General features: G+C 35.5%; 3 protein-coding genes across 10 annotated transcripts; 2 read left to right on the top strand and 1 right to left on the bottom strand.

Annotated features, from left to right (window-relative positions):
- The first annotated feature begins 287 nt into the window (after positions 1 to 287).
- Positions 288 to 2,556, top strand: LOC123230365 (nuclear transcription factor Y subunit B-9-like). The gene is made up of 2 exons (XM_044656559.1): positions 288 to 581; positions 1,776 to 2,556. The coding sequence occupies exons 1-2, from the start codon at positions 518 to 520 to the stop codon at positions 2,399 to 2,401; spliced, it is 690 nt and encodes a 229-aa protein (XP_044512494.1). The 5' UTR covers positions 288 to 517; the 3' UTR covers positions 2,402 to 2,556.
- Positions 2,557 to 3,595: 1,039 nt separating this feature from the next.
- LOC123212664 (nicotinamide/nicotinic acid mononucleotide adenylyltransferase) lies at positions 3,596 to 7,498 on the bottom strand. Of its 2 annotated transcripts, XM_044631792.1 has the most exons (10): positions 7,261 to 7,498; positions 5,977 to 6,031; positions 5,672 to 5,745; positions 5,458 to 5,543; positions 5,188 to 5,271; positions 4,973 to 5,057; positions 4,753 to 4,832; positions 4,249 to 4,350; positions 3,874 to 3,932; positions 3,596 to 3,772 (listed from the first exon to the last, which is right to left on the bottom strand). In XM_044631792.1, exons 1-10 carry the CDS (start codon positions 7,289 to 7,291, stop codon positions 3,670 to 3,672), a joined length of 759 nt encoding a protein of 252 aa, XP_044487727.1. In that variant the 5' UTR covers positions 7,292 to 7,498; the 3' UTR covers positions 3,596 to 3,669. The 2 variants fall into 2 exon arrangements, with proteins under 2 accessions (XP_044487727.1, XP_044487734.1); XM_044631799.1 differs by lacking the exon at positions 5,977 to 6,031 and having other exon boundaries at positions 7,261 to 7,497.
- Positions 7,499 to 7,668: 170 nt separating this feature from the next.
- Positions 7,669 to 19,041, top strand: LOC123229024. 7 transcript variants are annotated; one of them, XM_044654597.1, is made up of 14 exons: positions 7,669 to 7,950; positions 8,897 to 10,480; positions 10,731 to 11,545; positions 11,655 to 12,119; positions 12,219 to 12,335; positions 13,396 to 13,611; positions 13,697 to 15,056; positions 15,150 to 15,496; positions 15,969 to 16,136; positions 16,244 to 16,401; positions 16,750 to 16,841; positions 16,921 to 17,045; positions 17,311 to 17,349; positions 18,888 to 19,041. In XM_044654597.1, the coding sequence occupies exons 1-12, from the start codon at positions 7,785 to 7,787 to the stop codon at positions 16,956 to 16,958; spliced, it is 5,526 nt and encodes a 1,841-aa protein (XP_044510532.1). In that variant the 5' UTR covers positions 7,669 to 7,784; the 3' UTR covers positions 16,959 to 17,045; positions 17,311 to 17,349; positions 18,888 to 19,041. The 7 variants fall into 7 exon arrangements, with proteins under 7 accessions (XP_044510532.1, XP_044510556.1, XP_044510540.1 ...); XM_044654621.1 differs by having other exon boundaries at positions 17,308 to 17,349; XM_044654605.1 differs by lacking the exon at positions 18,888 to 19,041 and adding an exon at positions 18,077 to 18,550.
- Positions 19,042 to 20,226: the final 1,185 nt, after the last annotated feature.

Genomic DNA, 20,226 nt, shown 5'->3' with positions numbered 1-20,226 from the left:
AAAACTTGGGTGGGAAATAGTCATTTTTCCCATCTTCCAATATCCAAAGTTAAAAACGAAAAACCTCTCTCTCTCTCTGTCTCAATTCTCCGTACTTGGCATTTATTCTTTGACATAAGGCATTAGTGCTTTTTTTAGGTAATATTGAAATAAAGTGATCTAACACCCACATACATTGCATATTTGATCTCATATTTATCATTTCTTCATTGTTGCATCATATCATGCATACAAACAATCTATTAAACTTGTATTAATTTAAATGTTTAAATCTGTTCAAAAAGTTATAACAGTGAGAGAAAAGCTAGCTACTCCTCGATCAAAACGCCGGTTTGGCAGGAGTGGTATTGAGCATCACCACGCACGCACCTTCTCTATAAATTGAGTCCATTGGTGGTGAGTGTTCAGACTTCAGAGTGCCCCATTCAAGAGACAAAAAGCTTCAGTTCAGAGAGCTATCCTTTCCTTTCTTCCCCCTATATATCCAAGAGCCAAAGAAGTTTAGAACTCTGAAGCCATGGAACGTCAAGCCGGATTCAATCACTACCCCAACAAGCTCCCAAGAACAACAACAACCTCTGGTAAATCACACCACTCGAACTCTTTGGCTTTTTTATGCGTTTCATATTGGGTAATAATCTGTTGCATGCATGGTGTATCTGGCCTCTCTCTTTCGTTTTTGTTCTTGATGAAGTTTTGGCTACATTTATATATTTATATATACGCACACACTTGATAATGAATTAATGCATGCAAATTACTAACGTTTCTTATGTTTTGATCATCTCAGCCTCTCCCAGATTTTTTTTCTTCACCGTTAGATTCATTATTAAGTTGTGTATATATATATATATATATATACATACAAAGATTTGAAACGTCTTTGAAAGTGAGTTTTTGAGGCCCCGAAGTGACATATTTTTTGCCACCTTTTTGACCTTATCATAGCGTTCTTCTTTGTAACGGTTGGTCTGTTTTCTGTCACTTTGTCAAGTTCTTTTGTTCATATCTCTCTCTGCCATTCATCTTTATCTTCGTACGATACATGTGTGAACACACTTATGTTTATACAACATATATAATTATATTATTATATAATTATACTGTTATTTATTGTTTCTTCTTCACTGACATGGCTTCCATGCAGTGAGTCTTCAGACTCTGCACCTCCAATCCTTGCAAGGATCCTTTTCTTTTCAAATTCAAAACGTCGTCGTTTCATATGATAAACATTCTGATTTTGATTGATTGACCGTAGATTTTTCATGGAAACAAACACTGTTTTATTGTGCTGCCTAGTAGTCTGGTTTAGAGTTAATGCAGGTTAAAATATTATTTAGAAGGGCTACAAGAAACGACACCGTTTCATAGAGAAGAGCAAAAGGCTTTGACCTTCGGAGGAAAAACAAAAGAATCTCAACAGTGGTGGGTCCCTTGTTTTCAGGAGAAAATTGGGACCCACGCATGTGCTTGCCCTGAACAGGTATTTGCCACGTAGGATATGACGTGGCTATTGTCTTACTTGTTTGGATTTTGTTGGCTGGGTGGTAGGACCCATGCTTGCTCCCCGGCATGTACACCGTTTTGCCACATAGGATATGGACGGTATTTAATATTCGTAAGCATTGTTTAAAGGCTAATTGGTCTCTATGACTGCTTTAGGTCCAGTAAGGTTACTGGGTACTGGCAATATTACTTATTCTTAATTATTCACTTGTTATGGTTTCATTTTACGCAATTCACTAATGTTCTTACATCTCTTTCTTTGGTTTCAGACTTGGTCATCCAGTCAAGGAATGAATCCACCACCCCGGCTGCCGGCATCAACAACAATAACTCAGTTGGGCAACAACAAGACCCCCAACCACCACAGTGCGTGATTCGCGAGCAAGACCAATACATGCCTATTGCTAATGTGATCCGGATCATGCGTCGGATACTCCCTCCCCATGCAAAGATCTCCGACGATGCTAAGGAGACTGTCCAGGAGTGTGTTTCAGAGTATATTAGCTTTATTACGGGAGAAGCTAATGAACGTTGCCACCGCGAGCAACGTAAGACGATCACTGCTGAGGATGTGATTTGGGCCATGGGAAAATTGGGCTTCGATAACTATGTCGAGCCTCTCACTCTTTTCCTGAACCGTTATCGAGAGAGTGAGACCGAGCGTTCTTCAATGCAGAAAGAACCCATTCTCAGGCGTGGTGTGATGGACTACGGACCAATTGGGCTTCCTGGGCCTTATGGGCCTGCCTATAACTTAGGTCCCCAACAAGGATTTTTTGATCCTACAATAGGTGGATACTTTAGAGATGGGTCGGGTTCAGGTTCGGGCTCTACTGGTGGATCATCTTCCCAGGCTAATCTGCCAGCCTTCGATCCATTTTCTCAGTTCAAGTGATTTTAAGAGAAATTGAGCAAATTGTCTTCTCATTAAAGAGTTTCAATTTTAACCATTTGATTATTATGTTTCCTGGAAATTGCTAATAGAAAGCTTGGGAGGAAACAGCTGTTATCCTATTGAACTTTTTTTGTTATTAAGTGTTTTGCAAGTAATGGCATGTCAATCGTGGCTCATGGGCTAGATTCAATCCTAGTTCTTTGAATTCGGTCTAGTTAGGATCAAAGTCAAAAATTAGATTCATTTTTATAAATAAGTTAATTTCAAATTTTAACTAATTTAAATCAAATATAATATAAAATTGTTTTTGAATCAAGTTTAAATCTCAATTCATTCATAGATCTCAAATTCTTGAACTGAGCTTTGTTCGTAAATTATGGTGGGTTCCTAACAGTTGCACATTTTCCATTATGAGTATAATTTGCCAGCAGTGGGGACATCAATGCCAGATACATTTATATTGAGTGTATTTATTTGCTGGTTGCATGAGCCACAAATGAACACAAGCACAAGACCAATGTTTTCATACTTGAAACAAACATTGACCTGGTCCGTTGACAGTCAAACTAGATAAATAGAATTATGGTGTGATTAGGGCTGGATTCGAGCTGAGCCAAGCTCGGGCTCGGCTCGGTTTTTTCATGGCCGGCTCGAGTTCAGCTCATTTTCGGCTCGTTTTTCATATCAAAACAACACCGTTTTATATATATATATATATGGATCAAAACGACGTCGTTTTGTATAAAAATTTTTTAAAAAAATCTACCGAGTCAATCCGAGCCAGCTCGAGCTCGATCGAGCCGAGCAGAGCCCGGCTCGTTTCGGGCTCGAACCGAGCCGAGCCAAGCTCGAGCTCAAGCTGGCTCGGCTCGAGTCCAGCCCTAGGTGTGATGGTATGTGACACATATTCCTTATCAGATAAACTTAATTTGAGTTTCAACAATTATGGATTTTTGAGTAAAATTGAATTCGAATTACATTTTATCAAAATGAAATTTGGATTGGTGATACACATGACCATATCCATTTGTCGGGTGTCAAGTTTAAGTCCCATCAATAGCAAATTTTTACAAAAAGAGATTCTTCATTTCTGTTAAAACTTGGACTCAAATGTTCAAGGTCCCATCAATTCCAAAATCCACTGTGATTCATCCGATTCAACCGTACGTTGATCTGATCTTAATGACTAATATATGTTTAAAACTTGACACCTTAAATTTATAAACTAATTGTGGTTAATTGTTGTGTACAAAGTTAAAAGATGATGATCAATTGTCACCTGAGTTCAAATACAATTGCTTTTCTTTGATATGATCAATCACTTCATCTGTAGTAAGATATTTTATTGACAATCCTCTTGAAATGCAATCCCTGAAACACATGGAAAAAAAGGTGTAAGTCCCCTTGATATGAATTCTGTTATTCATAATCAGAGTACTATCTTAATTACGGAATATGGAAGCCCGGCTCACCTTAGTCTTGTTGAACTGATTTGGTTCGGCACAAGCTCATCCACGACCATGATGTTAGCCTGAAAGTGAATGCGAAAACTCAATTAAACAAGTCTTGGATGTGTGAGCATGCAATGTATGGTACAGAAATAAAATAGCAATTCGGAAGCTATTGTCAAAAACAAGGTTTTAAATTCCGAAAAGTTTCATGGTGATTGATTAATCATTCAACATTTGGAATCGTAGACAAATAACACCTTTCTATACAGCATGTTCAGTAACCTGATTACCATGATTTATGAACAAAATCAAGATCTTCATCAAATCAATTGGCATGAAGTTCAGAATACACCAATTAACACAGTAGAGGATGCAAAAACATGTTTGAAAAAATACCTTGTTTTCATTCAAGATTTCATTGTCCGAGATGATCTTTTCAACATCTTGTCCTTCTCTGCAGATGCACGCCACACCATAATCTCTGCATATCATCCTTACCTGAAAGAACCAAAAATCATATGGTTGACATTGGCTACAAGAATTAATGAGAAGAGAATAGGAAAAGTTTCAAGCCTTTCTGTGTGATGAGCGGTTCAACTTATCTCTCATTCTCATTTACCTTGAAGTTAAAACTATTAGACAATGAGCTTTCTAGCTCACACATACACATCTAATGCAAGACCATGGTTTTGAAAATTGGACCAGACCGGCCATTCGGACCGGTTTTAACCACTAATATTACCCTGGTTCAAGGCCATGCTGAACATTCTGGTTGGCCTGGTCTTGCATATTTACAAGATGATGGAATTTTCACGTCCTTGTAGAACCATTATAATCACTGCTCCATTTATCTTATTCGCCCCTATAGCATATGAATGAAGACATAGCACAAGTAAATACCTGCCCAGGAATCCAAAATCCAGGAATGCTGAAGGACTGGATTAAATCAGAACCACATACAAGAATGACCTTAAGGGACCCTACAAGAAGCAAAGAAAGCCAACATTTGGTTGCCTCATATAAACATATAAAGCTCACATAAACAAGATTATAAAGTGGTATCTCGTACTTATTATTTGAGTTAACAATACTAAAATAAAAATATTATTCAGTTTCTCACCCCTGGATATCAGCCCAGTCTCACTCAAAAAGTTTTTGATTCTTGACAAAACAGTCAAAGTTCGTTGGTAGGAATTCTGGTTTGCCTGTGACACAATTGAATGCAAAACAATACATTAACAATCACACCAAAAATCAAGAAAGAACAAAGGAAGCAGAATCATTCATTGCTTGAAATGAAACAGTTTTGCACGAATGAAATGGGAGAGTAAGTACCTCCCATGGATCAACCATTATGAAGTCGGAAGTTTTGCAAGCCAGGTTACACAACTTTATCCGATGTTCAGCAGATATAAGGCCCTGTATAACGTTTATGCCATTAGTTCAGTTAAACTATGTCCACTTATGAATATACAAAACGAGATGATATCTTAACTTATCTTAACAATAAGTACTTCACTTACAATGCATGTAATCTTCACCACGGGACACAACCATCATCACCTAAATGCTTATTTAAAAATGCTACCAGAAAAGTTCACATACCTTTTTCTTGTATGCATCACTAACAGGTGACATATAGCCTCCAATAACACAATAGCCTGCTAAGTTCAGTGCATCTCTTGCCAGTTCTAGCCATAAAAGTGGAAGTGATCAAACTCATATATACTTAATACTTTCCAAAGGAGATCTAAATACCACTATCCTATAATTGAAGTGGGCATAAGATGAAAATTAAAGCTAAAGTCAAAAACCTTACCAAACATACGCAAGTGCATAAGAGTTGGAGGATTGAAACTTCCTGTAGCTACTAAAACAACATAAGTTTTGTCCCTGATAATGAATTCCAATTAGCTCAATCTCACTTCATCAACACCACATTCATAAAAATTCAATAATATTTCATGTACTAACAAAATGGGTAGTACCGAGTAATCATCTGATTAAGTAATTTTAAATTAGAGATAAAATAAATAATTAAATCACACAATTACACCCATTTTGTTTAGTACATGTAGGATTACTCATAGGAATTAGGAATTAACAAAAAATTATGAAACTTACTCTGTTATTAAGTCCAAAGACAACTTATCTAGAGGCAGAGGGATATCCATGGCACCTAAAAGCAGGAACTTTATGTATTGAAATTTATAGAAACAAGAGAACAACCAAACTATATACGCAGTGAAAGTTGGCTCAAGAAAACAAAGGGAACAACCGATAAAATTTTCTATGTAAGTAAGAAACAAATAGGCACAAAACTTCAAACAGTATAACAAGAATTCCCAGATGAAAGAAAAACAACAAACTAAAGTCTGAAAAATATGAACACACTTTAGGAAAAAAAAATTATTTTCTTCTGAGACTATTGAATTGAAGAAAGACTCATGGAGAATAATATACATATATATCTGTGGACCTTTGAATATCAAAGTCTTGACTTTTGACCAATGACCATTTCTATCAGAATTTCAAGGCTAACCCAATTAGCTCTGATCACTCAAAAGATTTCAACATTGAAGAAAATAAGATGTTCGCCTCAAAAGCTTAAAGAGTGGCAGATGCAGAAATAAAATTTAATGGGGTTAAGGTTAGAATGACACAAATAAATTTTAAATTAAAATAAATACAAATATTTGTATTAATAAAACATTCATTAACTAATACATTTATAATTGTCCTCGTCATAATTTTACTTTTGAAAGTATTGTACAATAACTTTATTATCAACACTATCAAATGCCTCTTTCTCTATATACACAGTTAAGATATCATTCAACCATTGATCACTCATTCTATTTTGCAAATGATTCTTTACAAGATTCAAATCTTTCATCAAATATAAATAAATATTAAATTTATTAAGAAATTTGATTTTTCCTCTGGTTAATTTTAAATTAATTAATTAAACCATTGTGCTTACCAAAAATCATAAATTCTAATATCTTAATTCATGTGTAATTGAACTTTAGAGCAAAATCCATACCCATCCAGCAACCAATATACATTCACTTTACATATGCAAAATGCTAATAAATAAAAAAACATTCACTTTGCTTTGTATCAAGAACAAATAACATGAATATATATGTCATGATCATTAAAAACAAAACTACCGCAGTTTACACAGACCATTCTTCAAACACCTTACAAACAACCAGAAAATGACCCAAAACTAACCAGTCTTCTTCCAAACAATCACTCCTCAAACAAGCCAAATAACCAAAGAAACTTCATAAACAGTCCGAAAATCAAATTCAAACAAAACTTGACGACCCAATACATCCTAAGCCATAATTCCAACTCAATCAATGAGTTAAAATAATAAACAGAAGATGAAATTGAGACCTGAATGAACAGTTGAACAGTAATATGACATAGAAATGGAGGAAGATTGACGAATCTGTTCAAAAAAATGGTGAATTTGTGAGAAGCACGACTGCTCTATATGAGAAAATGTCCAAACGGAAACTGGATTTTTATATTGCCAGCAATTTCAGGAATTGAGGTTGAGTTGGAGAGGACGATGACAGAAGAGGGACGCAAAGGTGGAGCGGTGATGTATAACCATTAAGGACAGATACTGTTTTTTATTGAAATATAGTCCCTAACAAACCTAAGAGCATCGGGCCATGAATATAAGTTGGACAATAGTTAACCTCGTCCCGGCCCAGGTAGGCTCGGCCCATTTATAAAAATTTCAAAAATTTTAAACGCGCTCAATTTAAAAGCAATCTCTTCCGTGGATCAGAAAACACACGATTTCCCTCTCTCGCTCTTTCGAAACTCGGTGACTCGATTTGAACTATCGAATGGAGAAGAAAGCTTGAAGACGAAGAAGAAGACGAAGAAGCAGAAGAAGAAGCACGAACATGTCGGAGATGGAGAGTATGTTTATGCAGATCTTCGAGAGGAAGAAACGGATCATTGAGCAGGTCAAGCAACGGACACTTCTCTTCGATCAACACCTCGCTTCCAAATGTCTCCTTCAAGGAATCGCTCCTCCGACGTGGCTCTTTTCTTCATCATCCTACAACGGTAATCTTAATCTCGCTTTTATTTTTTATTTTATTTTTTTAAAATTTTGGTCCCAAATTTCTTCGCCTTTTTTTTTTCCTTTTACAAGCTTTGAAAGATAAATTGAAACGAAATCTTTGATCCAGGCGAGTTCGAATAAGCGAATTTGGTGATTTTTGTGATTACATATTGGTGTGGATTTTTATATTACCAGCAATTTGGAGTTCATTTTCACTGTATCTTCGTGACTCTGAATGCTGAATTAGGTCATTTGTACATGAGATTTGTATGTGAGTTTTGCCATTGAGGGAGGGTTTGAATTCGGTTTTCTCTACCTTTTGTTTGGATATCTGAAAGCTGAATTGAAAGGATTGGAGACTTTGAACGGCGAATTAAGTAAATTTGACGGTTAGATCTGTGAGTGAATCTTGATACTAATAGAAATTTTGATTAATTTTGTTTCTTAAGAGAGCTGTTTGGTTGGGGCTTAGAAAGCGAAATGTGTTTCAAGTTTTATCAATAAAGTAAATAAGTGAAGAAATAATTTCTAGGTTTATAACACCTAGAGTTTCTATCTTGACATTAAAAATGATCAAATGGCGACTGTGAGTTGCTGGGATTCATTAGTGAGTTTGTTTAGTTTTGAGAAATACTACATACATTAAGAATGCATAAAAATGCTCACGTGTCATAATATATTTAGGCATTACTTTATCTCTAATTCACTGTTAGCTAATCACATGATCATACGCCAATGTTTGTACTTGTTCATAACCATTGTTAGGGTATGAAGAAATTGACTTGAGATGTTAAGTTAGTGTGTGCTTGTTTTTATTGCTACATTTTTTTGGCAACCGAATAGAGTAACTAATTGTTTACACTGCTATATTGCTTTGGTTTTTTGCATGATGAGAAGAAACACATTTTGCTTTATTCATGTATAATCATTACTTTTATGCTGTGGCAGACTTCAATATGGAGGAACTCATTTCAGGACTCTTAATCCCTCGTGTACCACTGGGAATTCCTTTTTTGGGCAGTTACAACAAGCCCATTGTTACAGCTAGTAAGGGAGATTTGCCTGCTGGTTTCTATCCAGAAGTTCAACCTTCAAACAGGGGTGTTGAGGCAGCAGGATATGCATTATCTGTTTCCCTACAATCCCCTCTAAATGAAGCTGGAGGAGCCTCAAGTTGTGTTCAAAAGCAGGATTCTAGTGCTCCTGCCACAACTCCACAGCATCAGAGAGATACAAGAATCTCTAATGTTTTTCCCGATCCAGCTCAGTCATTAGAAAAGATTCAAAGATCTAAATCAGATTTACCTGACAGTGTCTATGCAGAAGTTCACTCTTCAAACAAAGCTGTTGATGGAGCACCAGATCTGTTGTCTGCTTCGCTGCAGTTTCCTGTTATCAATGCTGAAGGAGCCTCAAGTAGTGCACAGGAACAGAATTCTAGTCGTCTTGCTGCATCTCCACAGGATCAGAGAGATGCAAGAATCTCAGATGTTTATCCCGAGCCAGCACAGTCATTAGAAAAAATTCAAAAATCTAAATCAGATTTACCTGGTAATTTCTCCTCAGAAGTTCATCCTATAAACAAAGCTGTTACTGTAGCAAGAGATCGATTGTCTGTTTCACCACAGTTTCCTGTTACAAATATAGGGGGTGCCTCAAGTTGTGTTCAGAAGCCAGATTCTAGTTCTGCTGCTGCATCTCCACAGGCTCAGAGAGATGCAAGAATCTCAAACGTTTCTCCCAAGCCAGCTCAGTCATTAGAAAATTTTCAAAGATTTACATCAAAATTACCTGATAGATTTTATGCTGAAGTTGAACCTTCAAACAATGCTGTTGATGCAGCACAAGATCGATTGTCTGTTTCACCGCTTCCTGTTATTGATGCTGCAGGTGTCTCAAGTTGTGTTCAAAAGCCAAATTCTGGTTCTGCTGCAGCATCTCCACAGGATCAGATAGACGCAAGAATCTCAAACTTTTCTTCCAAGCCAGCTCAGTCATTAGAAAATTTTCAAAGATTTACATCAGAATTACCTGGTAGTTTTTATGCTGAAGTTGAACCTTTAAATAATGCTGTTGATGCAGCACAAGATCGGTTGTCTGTTTCACCACCGCTTCCTGTTACTGATGCTGGGGCTGCCTCAAGTTGTGTTCACAAGCCAGATTCTAGTTCTGCTGCATCTCTGCAGAGTCAGAGAGATGGTCGAATGTTAGAAATTTCTCCCTGGGCAGCTAAGTCATTGGCAAAGATTCAAAGATCTAAGTCAAGGCAAAGGGCTCTTGAGCTTCGTCATAGTGCAAAATCAGTTAAAAGTCATTCACATGATGAGAATAAAACTGAAAATAAGACAAGTGAGGGGAGTAAGACAGAAAATAAGAGTGGAGTGTTTGGTAGTGGAATTACAGGTTTTGAGATTGCTCCTGTACATAATGGCAATGCTTGTGGGTTGGAATTATTTGAATCTTTTGATATTAATTATGAAAACTGTGAGCTGGATGAACCAAAAGTTTGCGATTTACACAGCAAGGAAAAAGGTATGGAGCTTTCATTAGCGTTTTATGTTGCCAGTTTTATTGCCACCATTTTTTGTGATGCTCTGGTATTTTTATTTTCCTTTGAAACACTTTCAATTTCATTTTTTGTCTTGGAAAGAAAGAAATTGTACTTTTATATGCCCAAGAAGCTTTTGGTGCTTTCAAGTTTGATTGGTTACTCAAATTAGAAGAAGACAAGTTGAATTATATTTCCCTTGGATTTCCTTGACAAGTTTAAGTTTAATTGCAGAGTTAAGTAAGGAGAAGCTCATCTCAGGACTCCTATTCTCAAGTCCACAACCTGCAAACTCCTATTCTAGTGATGACAATGTTCCCAACTATAAACCGGCTATTATATCTGAAAATGAGGAGTTACCTGCTGGTTTATTCTCTGAAGTTCAAGCTTCAAGCAACAAAAGTCTTTCAGTAGCTGGACAGTCTGTTTCGCATCAATTTCTTGTCGGTGATGCTGGATGTGCATCAAACGTTGTTCTCGAACTGGATTCTAGTGTTACATCTCCCCGATATCGGAGAAAGACAAGAAAATCAGACATTGAGCGGGGACCACTGCAGTCACTGGCAAGCATTCAAAGATCAAATTCAAGGCAACGGGCTTTAGAGATTCGCGATAGTGCAAATGTGGGTAAAAGTTTCTGTGCTGAGAAGAATGTTAGTGTATATTCTAGTGAAGTTACCGGCTCTCAAATTGCTGTGGTACAGGGTGACCAAATTTATAAGTCAGAAATAGTAAAACCTGATGATTTTGATAATGAAAGTTCTAAGGTGGATGAAGCCCAACTCTCTTGTTCCCAGGGCATGGAAAAGAGTAGCAAAATATATTCTGGTAGGTTAACCAGATCCCGTAGTTCTGGCCAACCACAAAGCTTTTTTATAAAGGAGTTCTTGCATATAGGTAGACCCACTTATTTCGAGAGATCTAGTAGGAGAAAATATGATATAGGAAGTGCCAAATCAAGTCAACAGCAGATTGAAGAGAATGCCCCTCTGTCAGGCAAAATTGGAGATCTACTAACCAACACCATGTCTGCTTCATTAAGCTTGAGGGTAAAACCACTTCATTATCTTTACCTGTTTTTTCAATGTTAGAAGTTTGAATATTGCATAAGATTATCTAGTGCTGGATTTAAAAGGTCATTGCCTTTGTTTTTCACAGGTAGATGAAACTGCAAAATCAAATGTCAATCGAAGTCCAGTTAATGATCCTGTTGAAACTTGCCTGACTGGAGGATCTAAATCATCTCCTGTTGGGATTTCTTCAGTACAACTTGAACATTTGGACTTTGTTAAACCAGTTGAGAGCCGTCATGAAAGATCTGTGGTGGAAGAACCAAAAATAGGTGGTTTACAGGGCAAGGAGAAAGGCGGTAATGCTTATTCTGGTAGAATTACAAGATCTCAATGTTCTAGCCAGCAAGTCAGTTCTAACAGGGGCTCAGTGAATGTGAATATCAATGACCAGACTGCTAGTTCTTCAAAATCAAGAGAGCAGATCGGAAAGAAATCTATACAGTCAAAAGAAAGTTCTAAATCTGGAGATGAGGGTTCATTGCCTCAGTCTAAGCGAAGAAAGGTTAATAATCGACTAAATGACTCTCTGTCTGCTTCACTGAGCTTGAGGGTAATTCATTTATATGTATACACGTGAAATTTAAAACTTAAAATGTGTTGTAGATAACATAAAACTTGTCTGAAATCTTAACTTTTTTCTATATCTCAGGTGGGCGGTGATGTACAATCAAGTGTCAGTTATAGCCCAGTTGTTGAATTGAATCAGGATGGAGGTTGCCAGATGCTAGGGGGTTCTCATTCTTCACCTAAGCTTCAAATTTCTGTGGTACTTGTTTTTCTGTTCTGCTTTCACCGGACCTTTTTGGTTATTTAGAAATATTATTTAACTACAACTGCCAGTAACATGTTCTTCTAAAAGTCGCATAGATATTAAGGTAGAATATTGAGTCAGGTCACTGAACATTCTATTAATAGATTTTTCCCATTAGTATTGTGCTGAGTACTATTTGATAAAATTTACACCTTACGTGATGATCAAGTCAATATTAAGTTCTTGTTTCTACATTTCTTGCTCTCAGGAAGTATCATCTCTTGGCAATAAAAAACACCTAAATGAACTAATATTTAATTTTAACTTTTTGATGGATAAAGGATTAGTTGACTAGTTGGTCTGTATGGATAAATATGATTCCTATCCTGTCTTCCCAGTAAATATTAAAGCCCCAATCACTATGCTGGTTTTAAACATAATAGTGCATTTCTATTATTCTAATCCAATCACTGTTTATTTCTGGTATTGTCCACTATTTTGAGTTTTAGTTATATATATAGTTATTAATATCCTACGATATGATACAAATGAAAAAGATATGTATTATAAGATGTATCGAATTAATATGATACAGTTGACGTATCATATAATACGATACATATTACTGATATAAATCGATACACTTTTTAGAGAAAATAATGAGGTAATAGGAGTATATATAAGAAATTTTATATTTTCAAAGGTATTTGTAATATTTTCTAAAATGGTGATGTGTCAATTAGATTTTTTAATTTTTTAATTATATTTTTAAAAACCGTATAATACGATATGATACTCGACAAACGATACGAAAAATTAGATTTTTGACACACGGTACTATATGTGATTTATTACCATGGTTGCATGTTTACACTAACCCTGGTTTTTCTGCAATCATTTAGTAAGGGTACTAAAGTCGACTGATTGTTTATGGAGTGTTGATAATGTACTTTATTTATAATCGTAAGATAGCTTGGAGATCTTGACAGGTTTTTCACACATTATACTAGTTGCTTTCTCTTGGTGTTTTGGCTCTTTTGACTAAGGATATCTGTCTCAATTTTGTGATAAACAGCGTCAGCTTTGCTTGGATGAGAAGAACAGAAGCGCAAATAGCCCTTTGACTTTTGTACAGGAAGAGTTAGAAGTGCCCTTTATTTCAAGTTTGGCTGATCAGACTACTGGAGATCCTAAAAGATGTTCAAATGCAGAAGCAGGAGGGACAGATCCAAGCAGTGTACCAAATTCAAGCAAACAGTGCACTATGGGAGAGAATAAAGTCTTGCTGCAGGTTTTTCACAGATTACACTCGTTAGTTTCTATTGGTGTTTGAGCATTTCTGATGAAGAATATATGTTTATTTTTGTGGTTGACAGAGTGAGCTTCGCTTGGAGAAAAAGAAAAGAAGTGCACACACCCCTTTCACCTTTGTATTGGAAGAACTAGAAGCGCCCATTATCTCAAGTTTGGCCAATCAAGCTACTAGAGATTCTGAAGGATGTTCAAATGCGGAAGCAGGAGTGTCAGTTCCATTTAGTGTTCCTGATTCAAGTATACAGTGCACCCTGGAAGAGAATAAAGTCTTGCCATCTCTTGATGATAAATTCCAAGTGGGAAATATGGAAAACTTAACTTGTACTGAAAGAGACAAGCAGGAAAGGAAATCTCATCTGGAAGAAAATGGTGATTTTATGTATTGTTCAGGTGAATTTAAAACTAGAAAGCCCATGGAGTCTATCGGTGCTGACCAAGCCATTCCTGAGTTTGAGGGATTCACTGTGGAAACAGATTATGAACAATCATGCATAGGAGAGAACATTAGCTTTGAGGAATTGAACCTACCAAAATCTACAATAGAACGTGCTAGTTTGCTTGAGCGGCTATGCAAATCTGCTTCCATGGATACCCCACTATCCCAATTCTCTACCACATATAAATTTCAGAGAGCACCGAATTTATATCAGTCAGTTCCAAATGGGCTGCTAGAGTGTGACCTGAGAAGCAGCTTTTTTGAGATGGGTGATATGGGCAAGCAACTTAAGGCCAGCAGCTTCGATGAGGATGTCAATAGTGCTTTGGAAGGAAAATCCTACTCTGATTGCTTACCATTTTCTAGTTCTCAATCTACTTGGGATATCAGGAAACCTTTTACATCTCCAGTTGGGAAACTATGGGATAGAACCACATCAAAATCTGGAAGTTCAGAGAAGCAAGGCAGCTTAAATGCAGAGCTTCCCTGCATTATTGAAGAAAATGAGAACGCACATGAGGTTGCCGATGTATTTCAAGAAGGCATAAGTTCAGAAGTGCTATCCTCTCCAGTCAAACGAGAACCGCTTGCTGACATCACAGAAGATCCTAACCTTCCAGCATGTGTTTCTAAATGTGAGATATTTGCTGCTAGAGATAGTATAGAATCTATAAAAACAAATTACAGCTTGACTGGGACTTGCAATAGGGTCAAACAAAAGCTTGAACACCATAACAGCAGCAAGAAACAACTTTCAAACAAGATGAAAGTGAGCAATGGTACAGAACCCGGAGAAAATGGGATCTACAAGTTGAGGAAATCAGTTCGAAATAGGTTCAGTAAGCCAAAATTATCTGGAAAACCCAGTTTGAGAAAAGGAGGCTCAAGTATAGCAGAAAAGGAAACGAAGCCTAATAATATTGTATCCAATCTCAATTCCTTTATTCCTCTTGTTCAACGAAAACAACCAGCCGCGATCATCACAGGTAATTGCTTGAATTTAAACAGATATTAGATATTTCAGTTCATCTATCCAGTTTCATATAATATAATTTTGTATTTCTGGTGTTTTCTTCCAGGAAAGAGGGATGTTAAAGTGAAGGCCCTAGAGGCTGCTGAGGCTGCAAAGCGTCTTGCACAAGAGAAAGAGAATGAACGTAAGATGAAGAAGGAAGCTTTGAAAGTTGAACGAGCAAGAGTGGAGCAAGAAAATCTGAAGCAATTGGAACAGCAGAAGAAAAAGAAAGAAGAGGAGCGAAAGAAGAAAGAAGCTGAGATTGCTGCCAGAAAAAGACTGAGAGAAGAAGAAGAAAGAAAGGAGAAGGAGCGAAAAAGAAAACGTGTCATTGATTCTTTGAAGCATCAGCGAGAGAATGAGGAAAAGATTCGCATTAAGAAAGAGAATGAAGTGAAAGGCCGGGCCATGGTATGATCGCTTGAACCCTAAGAAAAGTTAAACATGTTTTCATACCTGCTTTCTTTGATAAAATTGGCAACCATTTATTTGTTAAGGTGGTCGATGGGTGAGAGCCTTGCTTGACTGAGATTCTGCAAGCCTGTTTAACTATAGCGACTCGTTGTCAGATACTATGATAAGTTTGAGTTTATCTCTTAAAAGAGTCGGTTAGGATTTTTCTAAGGAACAAAAGTCCTTAATAAGATTTAGGTTTTAAGAATAATAATCTATATATATATACATGAACATATTATTCGGTATACAATAAATTGGAAGAAATCACAAATTCATTGTAATTAGAAAGACGAGAAAATATTGACTTAGTCTGGATTAGAATAAACCAGAGTAAATCATGCATGTTTTACTTTATCAATCTTGTACACAATGTTCTTCTGTTTTCTACTATTTTAGGGATAGAATTAACATTGGGTATCTATCACAGAATGAGCGAGCAAACGAAGTGAAGGTTTCCAAGGATGAAACAGGAAAGGACAACAGAAAGGAAAAAGAAACGGTAAATGAAAATCTTGAGAAATTGCAAAAGCCTGGGAAAGGTAGCGTTGCCCGTGAAGTTTGTAAGACTTCGGCTGGTAGCGGTAATAATACAAAGGTATGATATGAGCAAGGATAATCTTGCTCGCTAAAATAATGATGGAAATGAAATTCTTAATCTGAATCACCCTTTTGAAATTCTTAATACGTTAAATCTTTTTCCAGGGAATTAGCAATATACTGAAACCATTAGAAAATCACAACTTTGATACCCACCAATACCAGGAAGAGTCTTATGATATTTCTCCATATAAAGGTTCAGATGATGAAGACGAAGAAGATGATGAGATACCTAATACTAAATTTATTCCTTCATGGGCCAGGTATGTAACTGAAATTTATCATTTCTGCTCTTGTGAGGAGTGTATTTATCACTTCATGGGTTCACGGATTGACGCTTAAAAGATCTAAATTTTAAAATTATACTCTTAATTATTTTTTTTTTTAAGTTTTGAATATAAAGTGAAAATAAATTTATAATTTTTATGGTTCAAAAAAAAAAATTTTAAAGTAAGAGGTTAGAGCCCATCATTTTTGTCTCAAGCCAAAAATCTTACCAACTCAGGATCTCTAGCCAAACACCTAGTCCAGAGGCGTTTTGATATTCAAACTTGGTAGCTTGGACCTGACTCTATGATTAAACATTATACATCTATACTTGCTTTCTACAGTAAAAATCGCGTGGCAGAGGCCATTGCTTCCCAGCAAACACTGGACGCAGAAACGATTTTTCCCCGGCAGAGTTTTTGCAGAATAGTTGAAGGTACTGCTTGTACATCCTTTATTACATGGACTTCAATACTGATCAGCTAAATAATCAAAACCACATTTTCTCTTTGCAGTACTCCAGCCCCGTAGAAAACAGCTATATCCAAGTTAAGGACATGTAAATTTTGTCAAATCACTTTCGATTCAAAATATGCATCTGCATTCAATTTATTCAAGAGCCTTCACGAGAAATAAAAGGGTACAGTTTTCTGTTTGAGTAATATTATGTGCATTATCAATGAATACAAACATGGTATAAACATTATTAAAATCATCTAATTATATGATGACATGTTAATGTTTATATCTGTGTTTGTATCTATTTTTAGTACAAGAAGTATTATTTCCATAATTATTTTTTTACATCGTCCATTTGGCTGAGAAAAATGGTAAGAAAAAACTTTCATTTTATTCTTTAAGACTGGAAGCAATTGACTATTGTTTTTTCTCATTCTTTTTAGCAGATTCTGTAGCAACATCCTGTGAAGACAGCTGAGGATCAGGTACTTTTTGATTTTGAGACATTGGTAGCTGAACATTATGCAACTTAGAAATGTACATAATGTTTTATGACGTCTGAATTCAGATGTTGTGAATCTAACACATTTGAAACAAGTTCATTACCTCTCATGAACCTTTTGATTTTATCTAGTTTCTTAGTATGACTCAATCCCTCCTAGCCAAAGCATTATAAAACTCAATAAAACTTAGTATATAGACAGTTAGATATTAATAGATATGAACAAATTGATGTGTTAATGTGTGATTAGATGCTCTTATATTAGAGATAAATGAATAATTAAATCACATAATCACATAACGACAATTCACTTTTTTTGTACTCGTTAATATTCATTATCTATACATGTAGTATTATTTTGTAAAAATTAACTTGATAAAACAAACTGATCACTTGTTTTATTAGAAGATTTTTAAATAAATGTGAGACAAATTACGTCCTATTCCTTGTTTAGAAGACCCACCTAGGGCAAATACTTGAATGTTCACTTGGGTCAGTGGGAACGCCAAATAAGCAGCAAATTCTGATAAGGGATGTGGACCAGAGACTTTGAGAAAACTTGTGTTTTTAAGGTATTGTACAAAAAAAAAAAAAAAAATAGAGGCAGAATGATTTAGTTACAAGTAAATATTACTTTCCAGGTTTATATACAAGGTTATTCCTTGCATTACAATATCATACATTTATTAACCTAATTTTTTATATTCAAGTTTTGACTTCCAGGCTGATGGTAAGGCTTAAACTAGGCTCGAAATAAAAACTTCGATGCTAGTAATTTGACTCTCGACTTGCAACAAGTTCACAGTTTGTTAAAGAAGAATCTCAAATTAAAGTAAAGAGAGAAGTGTTTGTAATAGACAGGCTTACGTATTAGCTTTCTTCCCGCTGTCAATGAACATGTTATGTTCTCTGGTGACCGCTGTAGTTGCGTGATTGAGAAGAAGAATGGTTAGGAGTGGGCGATTCGGGGAGCTTGTGAGTGGGCAGCTGGGGAGTGTGCGTCGAACTGGAGTGAGTAGTTCAAGGTCAAGGTGAAATGAGTCTAGTAAAATGGTATCCAAGTTAGGGAAATAAATTATTTCTGACATATTTGGGTCTTGGGCGTAAACATAGTTTGTTCAAGTCCGATTGCAGAAAAGATTTTAAACTAATAAAGAGTTTAACTGTAGTTAGGTCTGAATTTAGTTCAGTTCAATGCATATTTTTTAGAAACTTTTAGACGTCATTCCTATCTAGTTCAATTGACTTACCTACTTATTAATTTTTGGCCAAAAGAACTATTTTCTACCCAAGTTCTGGTGAAATCAAAAATATATATCAATGGCTGACAAAAACTTAAATACTCATTTAAGTCTTAATATGTTATGATATATTCATAAATTTTTTATTTAGGTTAAGAGATAAAATTGTTATTTTATCAGTAATATTAATATTATATCTTATTTCTCTCTCTCTCTTGATTTAGAACACTAATATTTTCATTTTAAAGCAAGTTTTAAAAAATTCATTTTTTTCTCTTAGGATATCAAACTTGAGATCTGGCTATTTTTTTCAACGAATAGTGGATCAACAGTGAAGGATAATATGGAGTCATCCAGATCAGAACAACGACTATCTTCCAAATCTTTGGATGATGCTTGTTGTCCAATAATGTATCGCACAGGTCATCAGTGGCTAGAGAGAGGGGTAAAAAATACTTAAAGTTTGAGGGGGGAGGGGGGAAAAAGTCATTTTTTAAAATTCAAATATGAGGTGAAATGTTAATTTTTAAAATTTAAGAGAGAAAATGAGATAAAATTATATATTTTTTGATATTATTATTAAATAATAGTTTTACCTTTATATTTAATAATAGTTTAAAAATTGGTAAGTATTTAAATTTTTCATCTGTCGGGGATATTTTTTTAAATTGAGTAAAATTTAGGTGAAAAAAATCTTTTGCCCATAATTTTTTCATTTTGGAAATTGGGTGACAACGTTTTCACAAATGGATAGCGTGGAATATGGTCCACTAAAAATGCTGAACACATTATCTTGAGATAAAATTAGGGTGGCCAGACAGAGATTATCTAAAGAAATACAAACATAATATAAAGTAAAATTATTATTTAATCTTTGCAACGGCTCTATGAATTATTCAATTTGGACCGACCTGACCAGACCAGACCAACGCTCTCATGTCCATTCAATTCAAGTACACTATTGGTTTCACAACTCAGAATCTCCTTTATCCAAAGTTTTCTGGCCAACTTTGCCGTTCAGATTCCAAATCTAGTAAACAATTCAAACAAAGCCTTTAAGACTCATGGCTCATTAGAATTATAAACGACCTTTTTCATGAAAATGTGCAGCAATAACGAGTCGCTCCTCCTGAAATTTAGTGCCACCCCACCTGAAACGCCAGCAAAAGGAGGATATTTGGAAACGTTTTCCAATATTCATATAGTGATAAACTATTCGTATGGATCCATTCACTGTTCACAACAGATGGTTGCCTAAATTTGTTGAAATGATTCCTATTTAGCATCGAATTTTACAAATTGAAAAGGTGCATCGTTTCAAGTGAACTCTTCAAAAGTGAGAAGGATATACCTACCATAAAATTGGATTATGGTAAGCAAACATGTAGGATCAAAAGAAGAAAGATAATATTCTTACAAACTTCTCAATTTTATCATATAAACTGATTATTTGATATAATTGATTGTTTTTTAATTAGAAATAAATTTTAAAATTATAAATATTTTTATAAAAAAAAAAAAGAGTAAGACTATTAAGGGAAGCATTATTCTCCAAAAATCTCTTGTTTGACTATGACATATGAAAACACTCAAAAGTCTTTTGGCAAAGATGGTTGAAT

The sequence above is a fragment of the Mangifera indica genome, chromosome 1 (genome assembly GCF_011075055.1).
Source record: "Mangifera indica cultivar Alphonso chromosome 1, CATAS_Mindica_2.1, whole genome shotgun sequence".
In the NCBI taxonomy this organism is placed as follows: domain Eukaryota; kingdom Viridiplantae; phylum Streptophyta; class Magnoliopsida; order Sapindales; family Anacardiaceae; genus Mangifera; species Mangifera indica.
Note: the sequence above shows the minus strand (reverse complement) of the source record. Positions and strands in the feature narration are given on the sequence as shown.